This window comes from Garra rufa, chromosome 5, assembly GCF_049309525.1.
Source record: "Garra rufa chromosome 5, GarRuf1.0, whole genome shotgun sequence".
NCBI classification, from domain to species: Eukaryota; Metazoa; Chordata; class Actinopteri; order Cypriniformes; family Cyprinidae; genus Garra; species Garra rufa.
This window is the reverse complement of record NC_133365.1, coordinates 16,829,967-16,854,325: the sequence shown is the minus strand read 5'-3', so window position 1 is coordinate 16,854,325 and position 24,359 is coordinate 16,829,967. Positions and strand designations below refer to the sequence as shown.

Here is a 24,359-nt window from a genome sequence, read left to right as displayed (position 1 = left end):
GATATAAACTTGCGATTGCGAGTTATGTCATAATTGTGAGATATAAACTCGCAATTCTGATAAAATATCAGTATATATCAGTAAATATCAGAAAAAAGTCAGAATTCTGAGAAAAAGTAAAAATTCTGAGTTTATATCTCACAGTTCTGACTTATTTTTCGCAGTTGTGAATTTAAATGTAGAAATTATAGACTGTTAAAAACTAATTTAAAGACTTTATAACTCTCAATTGCGAGTTTTTATCATCCAGTTCTGAAAAAAGAAGTCAGAATTGCCAGATATAAACTTGCAATTGCGAGAAAAAAAGTTAGAATTCTGAGAAAAAAGTCAATTCTGAGTTTATATCTCACAGCTCTGACATTTTCTCGCAATAGTGAGTTTATATCCTGCAATTCTGACTTTATAACTCCTAATTGTGAGTTTTTATCATGTAGTTCTGAGAAAAGAAGTCCGAATTGCGAGATCTAAACTCGCAATTGCGAGAGAAAAGTAAAAATTCTGAGTTTATATCTCACGGTTCTGACTTATTTTTTGCAGTTGTGAATTTAAATGTAGCAATTCTGACTTTATAACTCTCAATTGCGAGTTTTTATCTTGCAGTTCTGAAAAAAAAAAGTCAGAATTGCCAGATATAAACTTGCTATTGCAAGAAAAAAGTCAGATTTCTGAGAAAATTCAAAATTCTGAGTTTATATCTCACAGTTCTGACGTTTTTCTCGCAATAGTGAGTTTATATCCTGCAATTCTGACTTTATAACTCTTAATTGTGTTTTTATCATGCAGTTCTGAGAAAAAAGGTCAGAATTGCGAGATCTAAACTCGCAATTGCGAGAAAAAAAGTCAGAATTCTGAGAAAAAAGTAAAAATTCTGAGTGTATATCTCGCAGTTCTGACTTATTTTTTCGCAATTATGAGTTTAAATGTAGCAATCTGACTTTATAACTCTTAATTGTGAGGTTTTATCATGCAGTTCTGAGAAAAGAAGTCAGAATTGCCAGATATAAACTTGCATTTGCAAGAAAAAAGTCAGATTTCTGAGAAAAGTCAAAATTCTGAGTTTATATTTCACAGTTCTGACATTTTTCTCGCAATTGTGAGTTTATATCTTGCAATTCTGACTTTATAACTCTTAATTGTGAGGTTTTATCATGCAGTTCTGAGAAAAGAAGTCAGAATTGCCAGATATAAACTTGCAATTGCAAGAAAAAAGTCAGATTTCTGAGAAAAGTCAAAATTCTAAGTTTATATCTCATTCTAAATCGCAATTGCAAATTTAAATCTAGCAATTCTGAGTTTTTTTTCTCCGTAATTGTTATATCACGCAATTCTAAGAGAAAAAAAATCTGAATTCTGAGAAAAGATTCTGAATTTATATCTCACAAATCTGACTTTTTCTCACAATTGTGTTTGAATCTAGCAATTCTGAGTTTTTTCACAATTGTGAGTTTATGTCTCACAATTCTGACTTTTTAACAGTCAATTGTACATTTATATCATGCATTTCTGAGAGGAAAAAAAGTCCAAATTTCAAAATATAAAATCACAATACCGAGAAAAGTCACAATTCTGAGAAATTTGAGAAAAAATGAGTTTTTTGCATTGTCTTGTGTTTTTTTTTCAGCACTCGCCATACTAATGCTCTAGTATATTATTTTGTTTAATTTTATTTTCATTTTTTGCATTGTCTTGTAATATAAAACTTTTTATTTTATATTTTTTACTTTATTATTATTATTTTTTTTTTTTTTTGCATTGTCTTGTGTTTTTGTTTTGATTCAAACACCTTCCATACTCTTACTTATATTCTAGTTTCATTGTATTCAATTTTTATTTTATTTTGCATTGTCTTGTGTTTTTCTTTTGATTTCAACACCCACCATACTCTTACTAATACTCTATAATAAAAAAATTATAAGATATAAAATCGCAATTGTGAGAAAAAGTTACAATTCTGAGAAAAAAAATTCACAATTCTCACAATTCAGATTTTTTTTTATGTCAATTCTGATTTTATAACTCAATTGTGAATTTATTTCATGCAATTCTGACTTTATATCTCACAATTGTGAGTTTATATCATGCAGTTCTGAGAACAAAGTCAGAATTGCAAGATGTAAACTCGCAATTGTGAGAAAAAAAGTCAGAATTGTGAAATAAAAAGTTGCAATTACCTTTTTTATTCTTTATTCAGTGGCGGAAACGACTTCCATACTTTTGAGCTTTTTGTTTATCAAAGAATCTGGAGAAAAAAACATGAATACGATTTCCTTAAAAATGCTAAGCAGCACAAAGGTTTTCAACACTGATTATAATTATTAATATAATATATTTTTAAGGATCATTTAACACTAAAAACTGGAGTAATAGCTGTTGAAAAAAAAAAGCTTTTCCAACTATGGAATGAATTCAATTTAAAACATATTTCAATAGAAAACATTTATTGTAACTTGCAGTAACATTACTGTTCATTCACTGTATTTTTGTTCAAATAAGTGTAGACTTAGTAAGAAGTTTTCTTACAAATCTTACTGACTCCAAACTTTTGAGCAGTAATGCAGATATTGAGTGAAATAGTGCACTTTTTATTATTTGTATATACATTTAAATACTATTTTCTGCTGTTAATTGAAGTGCAAGTGTACTCTTGCTTCATTCACAATCACTTTTCTCAATGCAATACACTTAGAGATTTCCTTCATTGCAAAGGATACGTGGGCTGCCGTTTTAAAATGTGATTTTCTTAGAATGCAGCATGATTTTTACCGTTTGGTACAGCTTTTGTGTAGGAGCATCTATGGTGCTTTAAAATGCAGCTTCTGTAGGCAGCTCACTAGCTTTTGGAAGTGAGCAGATACGTTTCCTTTCTATGATAATACATAGATATGGTAATCCTCCTCGTTTGTAGGTGAAATCATTCAACTTCACATGGGAAGTAATATTTCACTGTAATATATTCTCATTTAATCCAATGATCAGTGTCACCTTGGAGACCACCAGTACGTCTTTTAGCTCTCCTTCTCCGGGGCCACAATAACAAAGTAGAGGTCAAGGGATTCCACTTTAACCCTTGACCTCAGGGGGTGGCCACAGTCAGTGGTGGTCAGTAAGATTAATACCCTGTAGGACACTCATTATTCATACTCAGCCAGAGATAGATTACACAGGAATATGAAGTTTGAGAACGCTGCTCCGCTCAAGAGGCCTTTAGCCTCTGGTCAGTTGCTAAATGTCTGGCTTAGCACTAATGCTCTTTTTATGGCCTCGATGTGGCCTGCAGTGTTGGACATTGTTTAAATCAGCATACTTTGGTCTAGTGGAGTTTGCTTGTGAGCATGTGCCTTCTGACTGTAAATAGGCCAAGGTCTCCAAAGATCTTGATTATGCACCTACAGAATCTGAACACCCTTACCGTCACTCTAGATTTATTATACTCAAAATTGAATTTTAATTCATTTTATTTTATACTTTTACTAATAATACTTTTATTGTTTTAATTTTTAATTTTATATATTTATATTTTATATATATTTATTTTATTTTATTTGCGTTGTCTTGTGTTTTTGTTTTAATTCGCCATACTCTTACCAATACTGTTTTTTTTATTTAACTTTTTACATTTTTTATAAAAAACCCGCCATGCTCTTACTAATACTCTAGTTTTATTGCATTCAGTTTTATTTTATTTTATTTTAATTTAATTTTTTCTTGCATTTTATTTTATTTTATTATTTAATTTTGTATTGTCTTGTGTTTTTGTTTTTATTTTGATTCGAACAACTGCCATGCTCTTACTAACAAATTCCTATTTTACTCTAGTTTTGTTGTACTCAATTTTACAGTATTCAATTTTATTTTATTTTGTTTTTTTATTATTTTATTTTATTTTATTTTTTTCTTGCATTGCCTTGTGCTTTTGTTTTGATTTGAACACCCACCATACTCTTACTAATTTTATATATTTTTTTATTTATTTTATTTTTTATTGTTTTATTTTTTTATTTTTTTGTATTATTTCATTTTTTAATTTTTTGCATTGTCTTGTGTGTATTGTTTTTGCTTTGATTCATCCACCATACTCTTACTAATACATTTTTATTTTATTTATTATTTATATTTTTTGTTTGCATTGTCCTTTTTTATTTGAACACCTGCCATACTCTTACTAATACTTTAGTTTTATTGTATTACATTTTTTATTGTGTTTTATTTTTGCATTGTTTTTTTTGTTTTTTTATTTTTTTTTATTTTGTGCCTCAACAAGTGTCTACATGCCAAAAAAAACCTGCCATCCCTTTTATGCAGTGTGATTTTTAATGCATACATGTTTAATAGCACCGTCACACGACTGTGCATACATTGACAGCCTTGTAATAAACCACTAATCTTGTACAGTATCGTTAACCTGTCAAAGCAAACGCCCTTTCCATCTCACCCTACAGTCACAGCTACACATCCACTTTGACTTCCCTACCGTCTCCTCCCTTTCAATGCATGCTAATTTATATATGAAACAATTGGAGATATCATGGGCCAGCTATCATTGAGTGATCTATACCACCCATCTCCCTCATTAAAAATGTACATGCATGCAGCAGGGGGAATTTGGCTAAATTATTCGTTATTCTGCCCCCACACCATGAACACACCTCTGGACCTCAGTACTGCCACACTGCTACTAAAGCTACTGTACATGTGAAATCGGAACTGATGGATGGTGTCATTTATATATGTATGTATGTATATATATATATATATATATATTTGCATTTATTTTAAATATATGAATACAAACAGTCAAGCCCGAAATTATTCATACCCCTGTCAAATTCTGACTTAAAGTTACTTTTATTCAACCAGCAAGTTTTTTTTTTTTTTTTTTTTGACCGGAAATGACACAGGCTTCTCCCAAAAGATAATAAGACAATGTACAAGAGGCATCATTGTGGAAAAAAATATTTCCCAGCTTTTATTTACATTTGAACAAAATGTGGCGTGTTCAAAGTCTATGGAAAATCCAAAGTTCTATACCATTCCAAATAGTCCAAGCTGTTCTAAAGCATCCTAATTACCCTGATTCATTGGGAACAGCTGTTTTAATCAACTCAACAGGTGAAAAACAGAAGCTCTCTGCTGTTGGTTTGTGGACAGTCATGGATAAGACAAAGGAGCTCACTGAGGACCTGCGGCTGCGCATTGTGGCTGCTTACAAGTCAGGAAAGGGCTATAAGACCATATCTAAATGTTTTAACCTAATAACAGTAAATGGCACCATGAAAAAGGAGCAATACATCAAAATTCTTAACAACAACATCAGGCAGTCTGCAGAGAAGCTTGGCCTTGGGCACCAGTGGACATTTCAGCACGAAAACGACCCAAAACACACAGCAAAAGTGGTGAAGAAATGGTTAGCAGACAAAAACATTAATATTTTGCAGTGGCCCAGCCAGAGTCCTGAATTGAATCCAATTTAGAATCTGCAGAGGGAGCTAAAGATCTGGGTGATGGACTGGAGACCCTCCAACCTGAAAGAGTTGGAGCTCATCGCTAAAGATAAATGGGCAAAAATACCAGTGGAGACGTGCAAAAAGCTGGTCAGCAATTATAGAAAGTGTTTGCTTGCTGTAATAGCCAATAAAGGCTTTTCTATTGATTATTGAGAAGGGTATGAATAATTTTGGACATGCCACTTTTTGTTCAAATGTGAATAAAAGATGAGTAATATTTTTTTCCACAACGATGCCTCTTGTACATTGTCTTATTATCTCCTAGAAGATTTCTGTCATTTCTAATAAAAAAAAACTTGAATAAAAGTAACTTTGAGTCAGAATTTGCCAGGGGTATGAATAATTTCGGGCTTGACTGTACATAAATCATATTTTGTGGTATGTTTTATTTTATGGTAAATATAACATGCCATTTACAACTTATTTTACTTTCACAATGTATTTACAAGTCATAAACTATAGTCAAAACCAGAAAACAAGCTTGATTTAATCCATCATTATGTGGATAAGTATTTATGTATGTATATATTCTCATCCCTTAATGCTTTAGCAGATCAATACAGTCAACGTTTGTGTATTGGGACGTCAGTATTGTAGGTATTTAGTAGTTTGTCTGTTTGTAGGTCAGCATTGTTTCTGTAGTGGTAAACGGTGTTTCCCTTCTGCCACAGTCACTTCCTTGTGAGCGATTGACACGTTGCCCTCCTGTAAAAAGTTGACAAATGATTTCTGTAACATTTACTTACACAATCGATAGCTCTGACAAATTCCACCTGCACCATGATTAATGCTACAGCACCCCTGCTTGCCATCTTTCTCTCCCGCTCCCTCACTCACTGTTTTCGTTTAGTCTCTCTCTCTTTCTTTCCCTGTCTCTCTTGCCCTCAAGGGGTTGCACAGCTCACTGAAAGCAGATGTGTGTGTTTATATATGTGTGTGCGGGTGTGTGCGTGTGTCTTCGATCATGAGCGAGGTTTCCCAACATCTCTTTGATAAAGCCAAAGCCCCGAGCTGTAACTACAGTGTTGTAAACAGCGGGACAGCTTAATCACAGCCATGCGTCTCAGTCAGCTGTGCCGCTCAAAGCCTGGCTTATGTCTTTCCTCTTCCCCACTTCCACACGCAGTAATTTACTGTATGGATTTTAAAATCTCCAAAGATCTTATGCTTCACAGTCATTTAATGGACATTTACGAGGCCCTGAAAGTCCATCCATACAATGTAACGCATGCATCCTGCTGTGTACGGGTGGGAGATATGCATATGGCATACGAGTCATTTTCTATCATATGTATATGTTAATTAAATTTAACTCATGAACAATTCTTTATTTAATTTGATTATTTCTTTTTGTGTTTAAAACTAGAGGTTTAAGCCAAAGATATTATTATAATAACAAATCTTACATCAGTTAAAAAGCTTCTCATAAAACTACCAAACAGAACACACGTTTTGGTTATTAATTATTGTATTATTATTTATTATAATGGGATATTCAGTAACACTTTACAATAAGGTTCCATTAGTTAATGTTAGTTAGGTAGGTCACACTTTATTTTAAGGACCAATTCTCACTATTAACTAACTATTAACTACAACTTTTCCCTCAAAAAAATCTAATTTGCTGCTTATTAATAGTTAGTAAGGTAGTTAGTAAGTTTAGGGTTAAGGGATCTAAAATATGGTCATGCAGTAAAAAAGAAGGCTTTAATATGTGCTTTATAAGTAATAATAAATGGCCAATATGATAGTAATAAGCATGCTAGTTAATAGTGAGAACTGGTCCTTAAAATAGTGTTACTGTTAATAAATTAATAAATGCATTTATTACAGTATTTATTCATATTTGTTATTGTTAGTTAATAAAAATACATTGTTTATTCATGTTAGTTCACAGTGCATTGTCTAATGCTTACAAACACAACTTTTATTAATTTTAATACTGCATTTGTAAATGTTGAAATTAACATTAAGTAATAAATGCTGTATAAGTATTGTTCATTCTTAGTTCATGTTAACTGAAGTAGATAACTGATGTTAACTAATTAAACTTATTGTAAATTGTTACCAGATATTCTGTTATTAGTAGTAGTTGTAGTAGTAGTTGTTGTCAAATTAGTATTATTTAGTAATATTTAGTGGAATTATTTATCATTATTTATCATATTTATATTAAATGTACCTTTATTAACTAACAGTTTAGCAAATATTATACATTGAATATTATGATGTCTAAATGCAGCTGTAGCAATTGATTTTAGTGTAGCCCCCCCACCCCCCTTTATATATACATTACCAGTCAAAAGTTTGTAAGATTTGTAAGATTTTTTTTCTTCTACTCACCAAGCCTGCATTTATTTTATCCAAATAGAGCAAAAACAGTAAAATTTAAAATTTAATATATTTTAAAATTTAATTTATTTCTGTTTCAAAGCTGATTTTAGCATCATTACTCCAGTCACATGATCCTTCAGAAATCATTCTAATATTCTGATTTGCTGCTCAAAAAGCATTTATTATTGCTATTATGTTGAAAACAGCTGAGTAGAAGTTTTTAAGATTTCTTTGATGAATAGAAAGTTCAGAAGAACAGCATTTGTCTGAAATCTTTTGTAACATTATAAATGTCTTTATCATCCCTTTCAATCACTTTAAGGCATCCTTGCTAAATAAAAGTATTAATTTCTAAAATTTCTTTCCAATTAAATAAATAAATAAGTATACTGACTCCAAGTTTCTGAATGGTATAATGTATAAGGTTACAAATGCTTTTTATTTCAGATAAATGCTGATCTTTGGGTGCTTCTAGTCATCAAATAATTCTGAAAAAAAAGTACTCAGTAGTTTTAAATATTGATAATAATAATAATAATAATAATAATAATAATAATAAAATGTTTCTTGAACAGCAAATCAGAATTTTAGAATGATTTCTGAAGAATCATGTGACTGGAGTAATGATTCTGAAAATGTAGCTTTGATCACAGGAATAAATTACTTTTTAAAATATATTCAAATAGAAAACAATTATTATAAATAGTAAAAATAGTAGAAAATGTATTTCACAATTTTACTGCTTTTGCTGTAGTTTGGATCAAATAAATGCATGCTTGGTGAGCACAAGAGACTTCTTTAAAAAAAACATTACAAATCTCACTGTTCAAAACCTTTTGACTGGTAGTATTTGTGGAGTACATGTGGAGATACACACACACACACACACACACACACACACACACACACACACACACACACACACACACACACACACACACACACACACACACACACGTCTACTTATCAATAACATATCACATGCGAAAATGATCTACTTGCATTGGAAATTTAATACCATTGCCCCTCAAATTATAAAACTACTTTTTTAAAGATACTTCATTCTTATCTAAAGATGCTGTAAAACTGCCTATATATTCATATCTGTAAACACACATTGGTTTCTGTATTAATATGACTAGTTGCGTCATTGCTTGGCGACAATAAATGACTCAACTCTTTCGTTACGCCATACAACACCCCTATATAACAAGTTCTTCCTCATCTCAACTTGTTTGGGGCCCGTCCCGTTTTGTAATCAAATAATGTCAAGATTGTCTTTGCTGTGCAAATATGTACTGCTGTATAAACAGTACAGCAAAATCTCAACCCGCTGACAGTATATGGTATATACCAGTTTACTGCCCAGCTCTAGCACTGTGTATGTATGTATGTATGTATGTATGTGTGTGTGTGTGTGTGTGTGTGTGTGTGTGTGCGTCGTCTCGTCCAATCAGGACCGGGTATATTTGTATAGAGGAGCAGAAGGAACTGGGGGGGGGGGGGGTGAAAGCGGTCTTAATCTCACGGAGAGAAAAAAAGAGAGAGGAGGTTTGTGTGTGGTATCTCGGAGAAAAGGATAATGGCCTCTCGCACGGTAGAAAAGAAGCCCATGTAGCGCCGCTGACAGACAAGGTCACCCAGAACTGTGGGGCGGGGAGTAGAGGTGGCCTTGAAAGGCAGGCCTCAATCTCAGCCTCACAGGGCTCGGGTTTATAATACTGTATCCTGGATTTACATTCACCTAGAGGGGGCACACCACACCGACCTGTAATGAAAGACTGTAATACGGACCCGCGCAAGTGCCGCTCGCAGTATGTGGGAGGGAGAGAGAGAAAGAGAGAGCGGCACGGCGTTGCCGGTCAGTCGGTTCGTCTCGTGTGTTGCTGCGCTTCTGTAAGGGTTATGCAAATGTTATTATTGTTATTACATTTGCTCGATATGCTTAAGGGTGTAATTTTTTAGTTTTTGTAATCAAATCTTTTTTTCAATTCGCATCTCTGTTTGAGTTTTTGTGTGTGTGTGTGTAAATATGTGCCGACCCTCCTCAGATCATCTGCTCCCTCCGCCAATCACCGCACGCCGTCTTTGATGCCTCTACCTCCGTGATTGGCTAGACTCCTCAGCCGTGGGCATTTCCACAGATGGTGGCCAATCGGAGAACGGGACGCGCAGACACAGGGGGCCAGGCCAAGGCCGTTCTGTAATGGAGAGTCTGTCCGTCGCTTTTAACACCGAGAGCTCGCCACCTCCCGCTTTGATCGCACACGCACGCTTTTTTACCATGTTGTAGGACATAAAAACATGTTGGTGTGCCAAGGTGTATGTTGACTCCTGTGCGAATGGCTACGTATAGTACATAGCGTTTTTATCTCACACGTGCACAAACACGTACACTCCTGACTTCTATCAAGCGTGCTTTGTATCCGTCAAGTGTTGTTCTCACCGCCGGGCCCAAGCAATACATGCTTTAGTTCATCACAGACCTAAAAAGACAGACACACTCACTTCAAAGCCAAACAAAGGGCCGCAAATAGATAAAACACTGGGCTGTCCGTCAGAGGTGTGGGATTATTAGCGACGTTTCGTTTCAGACTTTGCATCATTGCTATACTTATCAATTACGCATCTAACCGGATCAAACCGAACAATCCGATTTTGTGTTTGTATCACTAAATGGTCAAACACACTGTGGCAGAAGGTTTTCATGCTGATGGATCCTTTGTAGCGTTTGTTTGGCAGCGTAGAAACGCTCTCAGTTCTTTAATCTCGAGCTCTATGCGTTCCCTCACCCCATCTTAAACAGGGTTCTTAAAAGGTGAACTGTTTTGTTGTATAATTAAAACACTGAGACACACACAAAAAATAAAACCCGAAGAATTTTCTAGAATGTCACAGCGGTGTCAGTCACAGCTCGGAGAGATCAAGTCATTGTTGTGTTATGTGCAAGAAGTCGGCTGGTTTGAGACAGCCGGACAAAAGAGCACTAAAGAGGGAGTCCAGCGACGGGTTATGGGGGTCTGAGCCCCAGTGAGGGGCTGCGGTGACCTGCGCTGACCGCTGGCCCAGGGGCCAGACCCTGTCGCCACTTGCCCCTCGAGGAGGTGCCTGCCAGGGCAGGAGGGCATGGGAAGAGTCCGGGATACAGCAAATGCGTCGTAACAGGGAGCGAGGGGCTCTGGAGTCTTTCAGATAAGGGACGAATGACAAACGAAGTTTGAATGCTAAACAGAAATGGAAAAGCCTGGTCATGAGTGCTGTTTATTTTTTAGTAACTATAAATCATTGTTTTATTGATTATTCCATAGCAATTTATTTGTTTTGTTTAAAATATGTACATTTTGTTATATGATTATAGTTATTCCACTTATGTATAATAATAATAGAATAATTTAATAATACAATTTTATTATATTACTCTTGCAGTTTTCTGAAATTAATTTATCTTCAACTGCGTAATGACTCAATTCACACCTTTTTCATAATTTAAACAGTTTTTCTTTATTAACTTTAGATCTAAACATGTTAATTTGCTGATATTTGTGACCCTGGACCAAAAAAACAGTCTTAAGTAGCACAGGTATATTTGTAAAAATAGCCAAAAATACATTCTATGGGGCAAAATTATAAAAAAAATATTTAGGATATTAAGATCATGTTATTGAATATATTTTGTAAATTTCCTACTGCAAATATATTAAAACTTAACTTTTCATTAGTAATATGCATTGCTAAGAACTTCATTTGGACAACTTTAAAGGTGATTTTCTCAATATTTAGATTTTTTTACACCCTCAGATTCCATATTTTCTAATAGTTGTATCTTGGCCCAAATATTGTCCTATCCCAAACCATACATACATCAATAGAAAGCTTATTTTTTCAGCTTTTATATGATGTTTAAATCTCAATTTCAGGGTCCAGGGTCACATTTGTACAATTGCTATTTGAATTTTTGACAAATTTTGTGTAAATGAACTATTTAGATTTCATATGAAGAGTAAAGAATGCTGAAAATACACTGTGTTGCTGGAAAAATGAGACTAGTGGCACCAAATGAACCCAAGTTCAAAACTAAGCTTAGTTTAGTCAGCTTATGCAAATGATTCCATAACCTCTGCATTCAAGATTATTATTTCAAAACAAAAGATAAGAATAGGTAAGGGAGAGTTTGTTGTTTTTTTTATCAGGCACGTGTCTTTTCCTCGGTCATTTATCCAACCTGCCACCAGTGGGCAGTGGCAGCGAGCTCCACTCAGCCTCTCTCACCACACAATCTAACCACAATACCACAGTAAGAGCCGACCGACATCACTTATATGACACCAGCCTGCCAGACAGGAACAACTAACTACAAATTTCATCCCCACGTCTGGTCAGTTTAGACTAACTCTGATAAACGCCTCCTCTGCTTTTACACACCACAGGCTGTCTGACTGGATTTCAAAGAACATGACATTTATTTAATCAGAAACTGACTCAACAGAAATTAATTACATCGGCTACAGTTTTATAATTTAATGATGTCATTGATTTTGTGTTGAATGTTTAATATGCATGTGTTTTAATTTGTTTTATATTTAAGTAAATTAAATTCTGATTCTAGAATGTATTTAAAACTGTAAATGAGCTCATAATAATCTTACATTAGTGTTTTTACTTCGCATTAGTTGTATTAGTAAAATGCTGGTGTGAGCTTGTTCGTATTGATTAGACGTGAAAATGCTTGCTTCGCAGTCCATCATGTGAAATAATTATAATTGTTTGCTATTGACAGAAGCTTAATTTTTAATTAGCTGTTTTGAAAATTACACCTTTGTTTCTTTGTTGCTGCATGCAAATGAAGCTCTTATGTCGGTGAAAAAAAAATTGTCATATGTGGAAAACGTGTTTTATTGCTTTAATTTAATATGAATGTTTTGTGATTGGATGTAATGTGTGAAGAAAATACAAATTGTATTTTAGGACAGTTAAATAATTTTATTTAATTTGTTAAAGTTCTTTATTTTTAATTCTTTGATTAAATTAATTAAAATTATATTTTTATTCTTTATTTTTAAATAGTATTTTTATTGAGATGTAGTAACATTTCCCCCTCTTATTTTTAATGTAAGCATTGGTCATATTTTTAGCATACGCAGGGATCAGAATTCACTTTGAGCCGTCTGGGAGAAACTTTGATTTGGTAATTTTCTTCTGCGGGAGTTTGGCTGTGTGTTGTGCATTTATTTAGAGCTGGGCAGCAGAATAAGCGGCAGACTGTTTCATATGTGCCTGCTCTGCAAAAAGACACTTTTTTACGACTGAGACACTGATACCATTGAGTATTAAAGACTTTGAATGTGTTATTTTGGCATATTGTTTTAATTAATTAAATGGTTTTAATTAATTAAATGGTTATTGCTTTTTGTATTGTTTTTGGTTTTATTTGATTAAAAATATGCAATTTCACTGTACTTTTTCAAAGTCAAGGGTTATGTTTTTTTAATTAAATTAAAATTAGACATGAATCTAAAACATTACCATTTTGACTTTAAAAAAATAAATAATATATAGAGTTTAAAATATAGCAGAACTCATCATTTAAGCCTGTATATTCCACAATCAGTTAGGAAAGCTGGATTTCCTCAGTAGCAGTATTTCTCCTTAAGCTGAATGTCAGCGCACTAAGTGAAGCTGAAGCTGAATTTGAGCGCACATGAAAGCAACACTGACCTCCGTTCGCATTGAGAGCCGCTCTAATCCCTCTCCCAACAGTTCACTCCTCTACTGCATGCCACACAATGCCGTGACTCACAGCGCTGGCATACATGCCTCTCCCCGGACACCTTGCTTTATTATGAAGGGCCGGTTTGTTTTGGCAACTCAAGTACAATCAGAAAGAGCATTGGAGCCTGTTTATTTGTTTATTCATTTGTGTGTGTTTTGTCTCTCAGGAGGGCTATGGGGTGATTGTGCTGAACCCCAACGAGAACTCTCTGGAGGTGGAGAAGGTTCTGGATCCAGCCAAGAAAGCGTCCCCGGATGCCTCTGATGAGCCGGCAGAAAAGAGAGAGAGGAAGGAAGAGCGGGAGAACAAGAAAAAGAAGGACTTTTATGAGAAGTATCGCAACCCACAGAAGGAAAGAGAGATGGAGCACATCCCGATACGAGTGAGTGGCCGAGGGAGGATGATGGGTACGGAGAGAGAAAAGAATATGGGGTGAAATAGAGGGTGAGAGGGGGTTTTAGGCAGCTGAGTGAGTGGGCCACACATGTGCGGTCAGGAGGCTGTGGAGAATTTGGACAACGTCCAGATTTTTCATCTCGCTTTCTCTGTTTGTAAAACCCCAGTGAAATCGTTTGATAGGAGTGGAGTTTTTTTTGTTCCTTGATGCACTTTCTACCAAAGTGCCTTGTCCCTTTTCTATTTATTTTTTTGTATATTTAAAAATTTACAGTACACATTAAATATGTCACAGTCGTTAACCATTGGGGGAGGGACATTTTCATTCTAGAGCATCTGATTGGACAAAAATCTATGCAGTGCAAGATGAGTCATCAATATATTTGCTCTGTTTGGCCAGTAAAGAAATGCAACTTTAAATGCAAAATCACAAGAACTAGAGGCAAATCTATTTTTTGCATCTCTGTACTTCTGTTCAAAAGTTTGGGATCGGTACGATTTTTAATGCTCACCAAAGCTGTATTTAAAAAATTAAATAAAAAAACTGCAATATTGGGAAATATTTTTGCAATTTCTGATATTAGTTTCCTATTTTACTATTCTTTAAAATATAATTTATTTCTGTGACGCAGCGCTGAATTTTAATCAGCCATTACTCAAGTCTTCTGATATGCTGATTTATTATCAGTCTTGAAACTATTGTGCTGCTTAATATTTTTTTGAAAGCTGTATTACTTTTTTCTTTGATTCTTTGATGAATAAAAATTTAAAAAGGACAGCATTTGTTAAAAATAGAAATATTTTCTAACAATACAAGTCTTTACTATCACTTCCATTTAACACATTCTTGCTTAATAAAAGTTTTTTTTTTTTAAAGGAAAGAAAAAACTTACTGACCACAAATTTTCAAACAGTAGTGTATATTGCAACACAAAATTTCTGTTTTGAATAAACACTGTTCTTTTTAACTTTTTATATTTACTAAAGAATCCTGAAAAAAGTATCACAGGTTCCAAAAATATTAAGCAGCAAAGCTGTTTCCAACATTGATTATAAATCAACATATCGACACTGAAGACTGAAGTAATGATGCTGAAAATGCAGCTTTGTTTCACAGGAATAAATAATAGTTTGAAGTATATTAAAAGAGAAAACTCTTATTTTACATTGAAATAATATTTCACAAAATTACATTATTTTCTGAAGTTTTGATCAAATAAATGCAGCCTTGATGAGCGTAAGAAACTTTCATTTTGAAAAGATATTTTGATTAAAATGATGAAGCCATAAAAAATGCATGGATGAATTGTTCACAATGATTTCCATTTCATGCTGATTTTTAGAATACAAAGCATGCAAATGATCTCAAGTTAGTCAAACTGTTTTCACAGTATTCACAGATTATACGATGCAGCCTATCAAACACACACTTTTATTTTTTGCATATACATCATGCACACCACATATAATACATTCTAACTCAAGAAAATAAATAATTTCTAATGCAAAACCATGAGGCAACCGGATGAAACAAGGAGGCATCAATTGGAAATACATAAAATTTGTCTCCCGAAAGTTAGCGCTTTGTTTTATCACCATTTGACGGCCACGTCACATATCGTCACACTCCTTGTGCTGTCATTTACCGTCGTTGACTCAGTAGCGGTGTGTGAGCTGTCAACACACTTCTGAGGCTACCTTCACACACACACACACACACAAGGCACACTGAGGTATAATTATCTGCACTATTAGCATCAAGTCAGCTTTAAAACCGTCATACCTCTCACTTCCCCTCTCTTTGTAAACAAATTCTCTTAATTACCCTCTTTTTATCGCCGTAAACTAGCTCTGACACCTATCCTTCCTTAATAAATTCTCATTGAGGACAGAATTCTGTGGTGTTGCCCAGATGAAGTTGTTTTTTAACACACACACACTCAGTAAGAGGAAAAAAAAAATCTATGAAATAGCCATCAGTGAGTGTGAATCTGAGATTTCAACACCTCGTCCGTTTCTGAGGCGTTTCATCAGTGTTGGTGTGGTGAATAGAGGAAGTTGCTCTCCAGGCTGCTGTGTATAATGGAAAAACTCACTGTCAATATCTATAAGAGCCCAGCGCTGCTGACATCTTCATACGCGCATACAGCAATGTGTGTTTATGAGAAAGACATCGAGAAGGAGTGTACATCTCCGGGAAGAGGAGCAAGGGAAGAACCCATATTAATGTCTTAATAAATATTTCAACCTGGATAGTTTGGGATTCATATAATGAGATGACTTAGCATCTCTCGCTCTCCTCCTGAACTTTTGGCACATTGTAAGTCTAGTGGTATGTGATTGTTAGTCCGGTTCTGCCGGATGGCCTTGCAGTATTCTGCACTCTCTGACGTCTGCCTGCTTTCCACTCTTCCGCATTATGCAGCTTCAGACCGGAGCGAGCTGCACCGGCACAAGGACGTGTGCGCTGATGACTGTGTCTCTGACTTCTACTGTATGTGTGCTTGTGAATTCCTGTAGGGAGCATTGAAGCACCGTTGCCAAGTGGAAATGCACGCAAAGTGGAAAAGCCGTTTTGTTTTTTACCACTGCAGGAAAATATTAAAGAGACACTGTTGAGTTGATTTCAAGCTTTAGTTTATGTGTGTTGTTGGCTTGTTTGGTTTTATATAACTAATATCCCGCAGCACATTGTCAGTGGCTGAAATGCAATGATTCAGCGCTCTGATTTAATTTTCTTTGTATACTTTGAGATCCTCTATGTTTGTTAATGGTTTATGTGTAATAGTGCTTAAGTGATTATAGTTGCAGAGAAATGCATAGTGGAAAGACTTTCATAACATTTACAAACATTAATAGCTGTGCTTGTTAAGGCAAATATTGCTATTAGTGTTGCCAATTATTTGAATTGTTTTAATTTTTTTCCCCAACCTTAAATGTTAGACGTGCTATTAGTGTTGCAAATAAATTGATTTGTTTGATTTTTTTTCCCCCAACTCTAAATTCTACAGTTATCTTGCTATTAGTGTTGCAAATAATTTGAATTGTTTACATTTTTTTATTTAAATTTTTTTTTTCTCATAATATCGTAAATGTTAAACTTAAGAAGACCCAAGACCTTGCTAGGCTGAATATGTGACCCTGGACCACAAAACCAGTCACCAATTTATATTGAGATTTATACATCATCTGAAAGCTGAATAAATACGCTTTCCACTAATGTATGGTTTGTTGTAATATGATATATGTGACCCTGGACCACAAAACCAGTCATAAGGTTAAATTTGACAAAACTGAGATATATACATCATATGAAAGCTCAATAAATAAGCTTTCTATTGATGTATGGTTTGTTAGGATATGACAATATTTGGCCGAGATACATCTATTTGAAAATCTGAAATCTAAGGGTGCAAAAAATCAAAATACTGAGAAAATCACCTTTAAATTTCTCCAAATTAAGTTCTTAATGCATATTACTAATCAAAAATTACATTTGGATAGGTTTACAGTAGGAATTTTACAAAAAAATCTTCATGGAACATGATCTTTACTTAATTTCCTAATGATTTTTGACATAAAAGAAAAATCAATAATTTTGACCCATACAATGTATTTTTGGCTATTGCTACAAATATACGCGTTCTGCTTAAGAGTGGATTTGTGACTTAAGACTGGTTTTGTGGTCCAGGGTCACATATAATATAATACAACTATTTGAAAAATCTGGAATATCAGGGTGCAAAAACATCTAAATATTGAATAAATTGCCTTGTAAGTTGTACAGTGTTCTTCCAAGTTCTTAGCAATTCATATTACTAATTAAAAATTAAGTTTTGATAAATTTACAATAGGAAATTGACAAAATATCGTCATGGAACTTGATCTTTACTTAATATCCTAATGATGTGTGGCATAAAAGAAAAATCAACAATTTTGACCCATACAATGTATTTTTGGTTATTTCTACAAATATACGCGTTCTGCTTAAGAGTGGATTTGTGGTCCAGGGTCATATATGATTAAAAACTCAATGGTGGGCTCTTTAGAAATGGGCTAGTAATCAAACAAAAGCCTAAAACCACTCAGAACACATTAGCAACCGCATAGCAATGCCCTGGAAAGCGCTTAGCTTAGTGGTGGCGAGTTTTAGTACTACACACATTTTCTTAATTTCTTCAGATTACAATACAATAGTATATAATTATTATGCTTAACAGGTTATTAATGTAAATTCAGTTATCTATAAATGGAACCACAGTTTTGTTCATATTTTTTATGAAAACTTATTAATGCTTCCTTGAGACTTATTTTTGAAGGTTAAAAAAGATCAATGTGTCATCGACACAAAGTGACTACAATATTTTGGTAACATTTTAAAAAAGATTTCATTTAACTGTATTATTTAACATGAAAATATGTATAAGGCTTTCATTAATCAGAGTTAATATTAAGTTCAAAACTTATTAATACATTAATAAAATTTTAAGTTGTATTTGTTAACATTAACTAATGTACTGTGAACTAACATGAACATGAATATTTTTATTAACTAACATGAACTAAGATTAATAAATGTTGTAAAAAAAAATGTATTGTTAGTTCATGTTAGTTAATGCATTAACTAATGTTAACAAATAAGACCTTATTGTAAAATGTTATTAATATGTTTGATAGCACTTTACAATAAGGACACATTAGTTAATGCATTAACTAACATTAACTAATCTGCAGTATTAATTAATCTTTTTTTAACATTAGTTAATAAAAATACAACTATTTATTGTTAACACAATTTGTGACCCTGGACCACAAAACCAGTCAAGTCAAGTAGCACAGGTAAATTTTTAGCAATAGCCAAAAATACATTGTATTAGTCAAAATGATTGATTTTTCTTTAATGCCAAAAATCATTAGGATATTAACTAAAGATCATTATCCATGAAGATATTTGTAATTCCTACCATAAATATATAAAAACGTTTTTGATCAGTGATATGCATTGTTAAGAACTTCATTTGGACAACTTTAAAGGCGATTTTCTCAATATTTTGAGTTTTTTTTGCACCCTCACATTTTCAAATAGTTAATATACTAACAAACCATACATCAATGGAAGTATATATCATTGTTATTTCTATTTAGTTAACTAATGTTAACAAATACAACCTTATTGTAAAGTGTTATTTTCCCCCCCTAAAGTAACTAAGTCTAAAGCCTTTAATTACAAAAATAATTAGATTGTTTATTGTTAGATTGATTATTTAAATATTTTTATCAGTGTTAAATGTCTGCTTTTGTACCTCCTGCAACTTACTTAAGTACCTCCTGGTTATGAATTACTGATCTATATTCATTGGTGTTCTTTCAGTAGATACGTGTACAAAGGCGTAGGCATCATAAGCACACATTTACATATTTGTGTACAAAGATGTAGAAATCATATGCACAGATTTACATATTTGACAACCAGCTCTGAATTGACTCCATGACTTCATAGCACACGCATTATTTGGCAGTACATACATTTTATTTTATGAATCTGTAGCTGCGCTGATGTCCAGGTACACTAGCGTGTGTGTGTGTGTCTGTATTTGTGTGTGTTTTCTCCTCCCCTCCACCCATCCTCTCAGCTCCTAGAGTAGGAGGCGGGTCACAGCAAGTCCCATTCTCCCAAAGTTTTTAATCTTTTATAGTGGCATTGTACGCGAGCGAAACTCCTCTCCTCCCCTCCTTGACTCCCCGTAGAGCACTAGACCACCTGCACGTCGCTCCGGCCGGGCCCTGCAGCTCTGGGCTTTGGTAGCGCCGAGTTGATTAATACACTTCCTTACCCCCATTAAGGAGCCCTTAACTGCCTTTAGCACTCTTACTTTTTCGCCCCCCCTTCGGGCCGCGAGCCCCCGGCTCTGCCTAATCTCCCCGCGATCTTACAGATCACAGCCCCAGCGGCCCACGTCTGCTGACGCCGAAGAAGAGAGGGGTGGACATGAGAACCGGGGGGCCGAAATAGTGGGGGTGGCATACAAAGTTTTTTTGGGAGTTCACTTTACTCTGAATTTGAGGCCTAATCCAGTTACCTATTTTCTGTCAGCCAAGCGGAGGAATAGCAAGAACAAAACCCACATTCAGAGCTTAAGAAGCTTCCAAAGATTTCATTCAGGCCTGAGCGGACCCGGCTTAGGGCCCCAGCCCCAAGGGGAAAAGAGCAAGTGGACAAAAAGCCCAGTGCGCTCAGCCTTTCTCTAAAGCACCACTTATTTTTGTAAATGACTAGAATCCTTCTCCTAACACTTTTTTTTTTCTCACATTTCTTATTGTTGCTTTTTTTGTAAAACGGTTCGGGCGCGAGAGAAAGGGAGAGCACTTCGTCAAACATTCAGACGCAGCAGCTTGTGGGAGGTGTTTTTCTTTTCTTGCTCTTTCCATCTCTTCGTTTATTCTTTTCTTAAGTGCCTGCAGAACTTTAAGTGTCAGATCCTTGTGGAGATGGCATGAGTTTATTGAACGCTCAAGATCGCCGTTGCTTTCATACGTCGTGTACGCTATGACCTAACAAGAGAAAAATAAAACATCCATTGACACTAGGCCTCTGCCTTACGTTGTTTCGCAACACACAGTTCTGCCTCTTGAATCGGTTTTCGAGGCAGTAACATTTAAGTGTCCAGTCTGTTAGCTGGCAAATAATGCTGGAAAATAAATGGATGGCCTTTATAGTTATGATAGAAATGTTCTGGGTTGAGGTAATCTGGCCCAACACGTTGCAAAACTGTGTAAATCATTCGTGCGTCCGTTCACGCAACAGTTTTACGTGCAGTTTACGCAGAAATTTGTTCTGCTCATGTTTCATGAATAAGGCCCATTGGGTCTCCATGAATTATAGCAGACAAGTTTTTTGCTTGCATATTTTATTTTTCTTCTGAAATTCACATTGGATTGTTTTTTTAAGGCAGTACATGCCTGCAGTTAGAAATTAGCATATTATATGGCCAAAATATTTCCTTGTAAAGGCTTACAACCTGCGTATATAATAAATAATAAATAAGACTTATTTTAGAATCATTTGTCAATTGTAATTTATTCCTGTGCTGGCAAAGCTGAATTTTCAGCAGCCATTACTCCATTTAGTATCACATTATTCTTTAGAAGTCATTCAATGTTCAAGAAATCTAAAACAACTATTTTTGTTTTGTAGTATGCAAAAGGAACTTTTCAAAGTCAATATTTAGAACAAAAATGTATTTTGCAATGCTTTACCAGTATCTTGCATATGATTGTGAATGCAAGCATATTGTGTTGTCCCTAAAACAATCATATATGGGGCACCGGTAGGATGTCGGTTCAAGGGGTTACTGCTGGTGTTCCTACTTTGTGTACCTCTACTGCGTCCTTCGTCTCCACAGGAACGACATCCATTATTTATCCCTCGTCTTCTCTCTCCTGTTCCCCCGGGGACGAGAGGAATCCGTGTTTTGGAGATGTACTGTTTCCCAATGCCTGGCTCGTACATCCCTAACCTACATGTCTATTAGATATGGCCCAGCCGAGCCGGAGATGTCAAGAGACTTGTATTCTGGCTCGGGTTGTATCAGCCTCAGTCAGTGTTCCCGCAGTTCAGGGACACTTCTGGAGGTCCTCTGTGTGTATGTGAACTTTGGCCTTGAAGACCTTCCACATAACCCACATTGCCAACACAAGCGTGGCGACCGGACGTGCCTTAATTAAACTTCTGAACTGGTGATATGGCCGCAGCAGAGGTCAGAATCACAGGTTACGAGGTTTTCTGCTGTTTCAAGTGTGTGTAGGCGTCTGCTGTGTGCGTGAGTGTATTTATTTATTTTGAGCTTCACTGACTTGTGAGTTGGGGCATCTGTTAGTGCAAGTACACATACATGTTTGTTGAGATGTGTTTATGTAAAGGAGTAACAAAAGCCGTATACATATATATGTGACCCTGGACCACAAAACCAATCGTAAGTAGCACAGGTATATTCGTGGCAATAGCCAAAAATACATTGTATGGGCCAAAACTCTTTGGATATTAAGTAAAGATCATGTTCAATTTCCTACCATAAACATATCAAAACTTAATTTTTGATTATTAATATGGATCACTAAGAACTTAATTTGGACAACTTTAAAGGCGATTCTCTCAATATTTTGATTTTTTTGCACCCTCAGATTCCATATTTTCAAATAGTTGTATCTCAGACAAGTATTGTCCTATCCTAACAAACCAACCATTACATAGAAAGCCTATTTATTCAGGTTTCAGATAATGTATAGACCTCAATTTTGAAAAATTTACACTTATGACTGGTTTTGTGGTCCAGGGTTATATATGTATGTCTTAGAACAACTTTGATAAACCTTTTACTGTATATGAAGAGTTTAATTGAAAGCTGAAAGCTGTTTTGTAAAACACTTTTTATTATATTATCATGTTTATATTATGTTTTATTGTGTTAGTTGGCTTTACTTAATCAAAATAACCAACCTCCAGTTTGATTGAGATTAATTGAAATGCACAATGAAAAAAAATAAAATAAATATATATATATATATATATATATATTTATTATAATATATATACGTTGTGGCAGTTTTCTATCTCTAATTTGGTTCACTTGCATTATACAATTTGTTTTAAACCATATATTATTCTGCTGTTATTGGTTGCAGTAACTGTTTTTTTTTTTTTTTTTTTTTTTTGCACATTTTGGTACTTACAGACTGTTAATTTTGGTATCTGGTAACATATGATTCATTTACTCTGTTTATCTTTTACAAATTATGTATGAGTGATTTTCGTAGTATGAAAACTAAAAAAACGTACAATAAAAATAAACAACTATTGGCAGCTTGATCTGTTCTCTAATTATAGAGAGAGAGAGAAAGTGAAGTGACTGTGTGTCTGAGGGAGCTGTCTGCATGTGCCTGTACGTGTTGTCCTGTTATTTTTGCATATGAACTGCTTGTCAACCCTTGCCACCGTCTGAGATCTCCTCTCTCTGAAGCTGTGCATTGTAACTGCTCTTGGGGCGAATCCCGCTGTAACTCGGCTCAGATGTCTGCTCCCAATCTTCCCGTTAGGTCAACCAAGAAACACATCCAATCTGCTGTCAGAAGCCAAAGCAAGGGCCTTCACAGCAGGCCTTCACCAGCGAACGACACACGAACCACTGTCTGTGCCTTTTCCCCCCTAACATCAATTAAAGCCAGGCAGTAATTTAATCTGACAATCACAGGCTTTGAGTGAGACAGGTTGAGATGTCACAGAGATGACCTTTCTGCCCACATGCAGCCAAGAGCTGTCTTTTGCCTAGGCCTTTGTAGTTTGTTAATGAGATATTGATTTGAAACAATGCACTAGCAAATTTTGTCGAGATTAGCTCCATGCTAACAAGGTCACCGCGCTGTCACAGTACAGTCTCGCGTTTATCAGCACCATACCTCCACCTCCTTTATTTAAGAGCCCTCTTAGGGGGTCTGGAACCCCCCCATGCCTTTTTCATTTCCTGTTTTCCCTAAGCATGTTGATATTCTGCCCGCATCTTCCCCGTTGGCCTCGTTTGTCATCTTACTGGCTTTCGGTGAGCTCGCTAGTCGTTAATTACTTGTGATTTTCAAGTCATCTCCTTGGTTCGTGTTCTCTCCCCCCTTTCCCCTCTGCTAGATATGAGGGCTTCTGCCACGGTCACACTCTTTTCTGAAGGAGCACCTTGTCTGGAACTGGCCAGGTGTGGACGGCAAATCTGCAGGAAGTGAGTGCCAGTGCTCGTTTTGCCAGCCCTAAGCGTCTAGTGTTCCATGCGCGCTAACGGCGCTATCAGGAAGTCCACGCGCCGCCATGAAACCCAGTCTCAGCCTTATCCGAGTATACAAACCCAGCACTCACACTGCCAACTTTCAAATCCCTCAGCATTATCGGCTTTCCAGACTCCTATTTCTTACTATCAGTCCGCGGTCCCTGTAAACGCTAGCCATGTGGAGCTAGCGACAGGCTAACGGACGTTTGAGGCACTTAATGCGAATCTCAGCAAACACCGGGAAAGTAGGTCCACATTCTAATGGCTCCAGTGATAATACAAAACACGCAATTACCTCCTTGGATTGTTTAACGTTTAATCGTTTAACTAAATGAAAATAATCCCGTGTCCCGCTGAAAAGCTACCACTGGCCATTGAAATGAGCTGAGGGGACTGTGTTTGCCCAGTGTGGCTAGAAAGAGTTGGCTTGTTAATTCTGACCGAGCTTGTGATGTTTAGCAATTGTAATGTCCTAAAAAATGTTCTTGGTCTGATTAGGACAAGTAGTCCTAACAAATACCAGTGTTGACTGAAGTATCTCAGTTT

At 35.3% G+C, this 24,359-nt stretch overlaps 1 protein-coding gene across 2 annotated transcripts in view; it reads left to right on the top strand.

The window, feature by feature from the left end:
* The window catches only part of arb2a (ARB2 cotranscriptional regulator A), a 206,052-nt gene that overhangs the window by 69,846 nt on the left and 111,847 nt on the right, over positions 1-24,359 (top strand). For both annotated transcript variants that reach the window (XM_073840323.1, XM_073840324.1), the window contains exon 7: positions 13,775-13,990. In XM_073840323.1, coding sequence (XP_073696424.1) covers positions 13,775-13,990 — 216 coding nt within the window. The remainder of the gene's footprint in view (positions 1-13,774; positions 13,991-24,359) is intronic.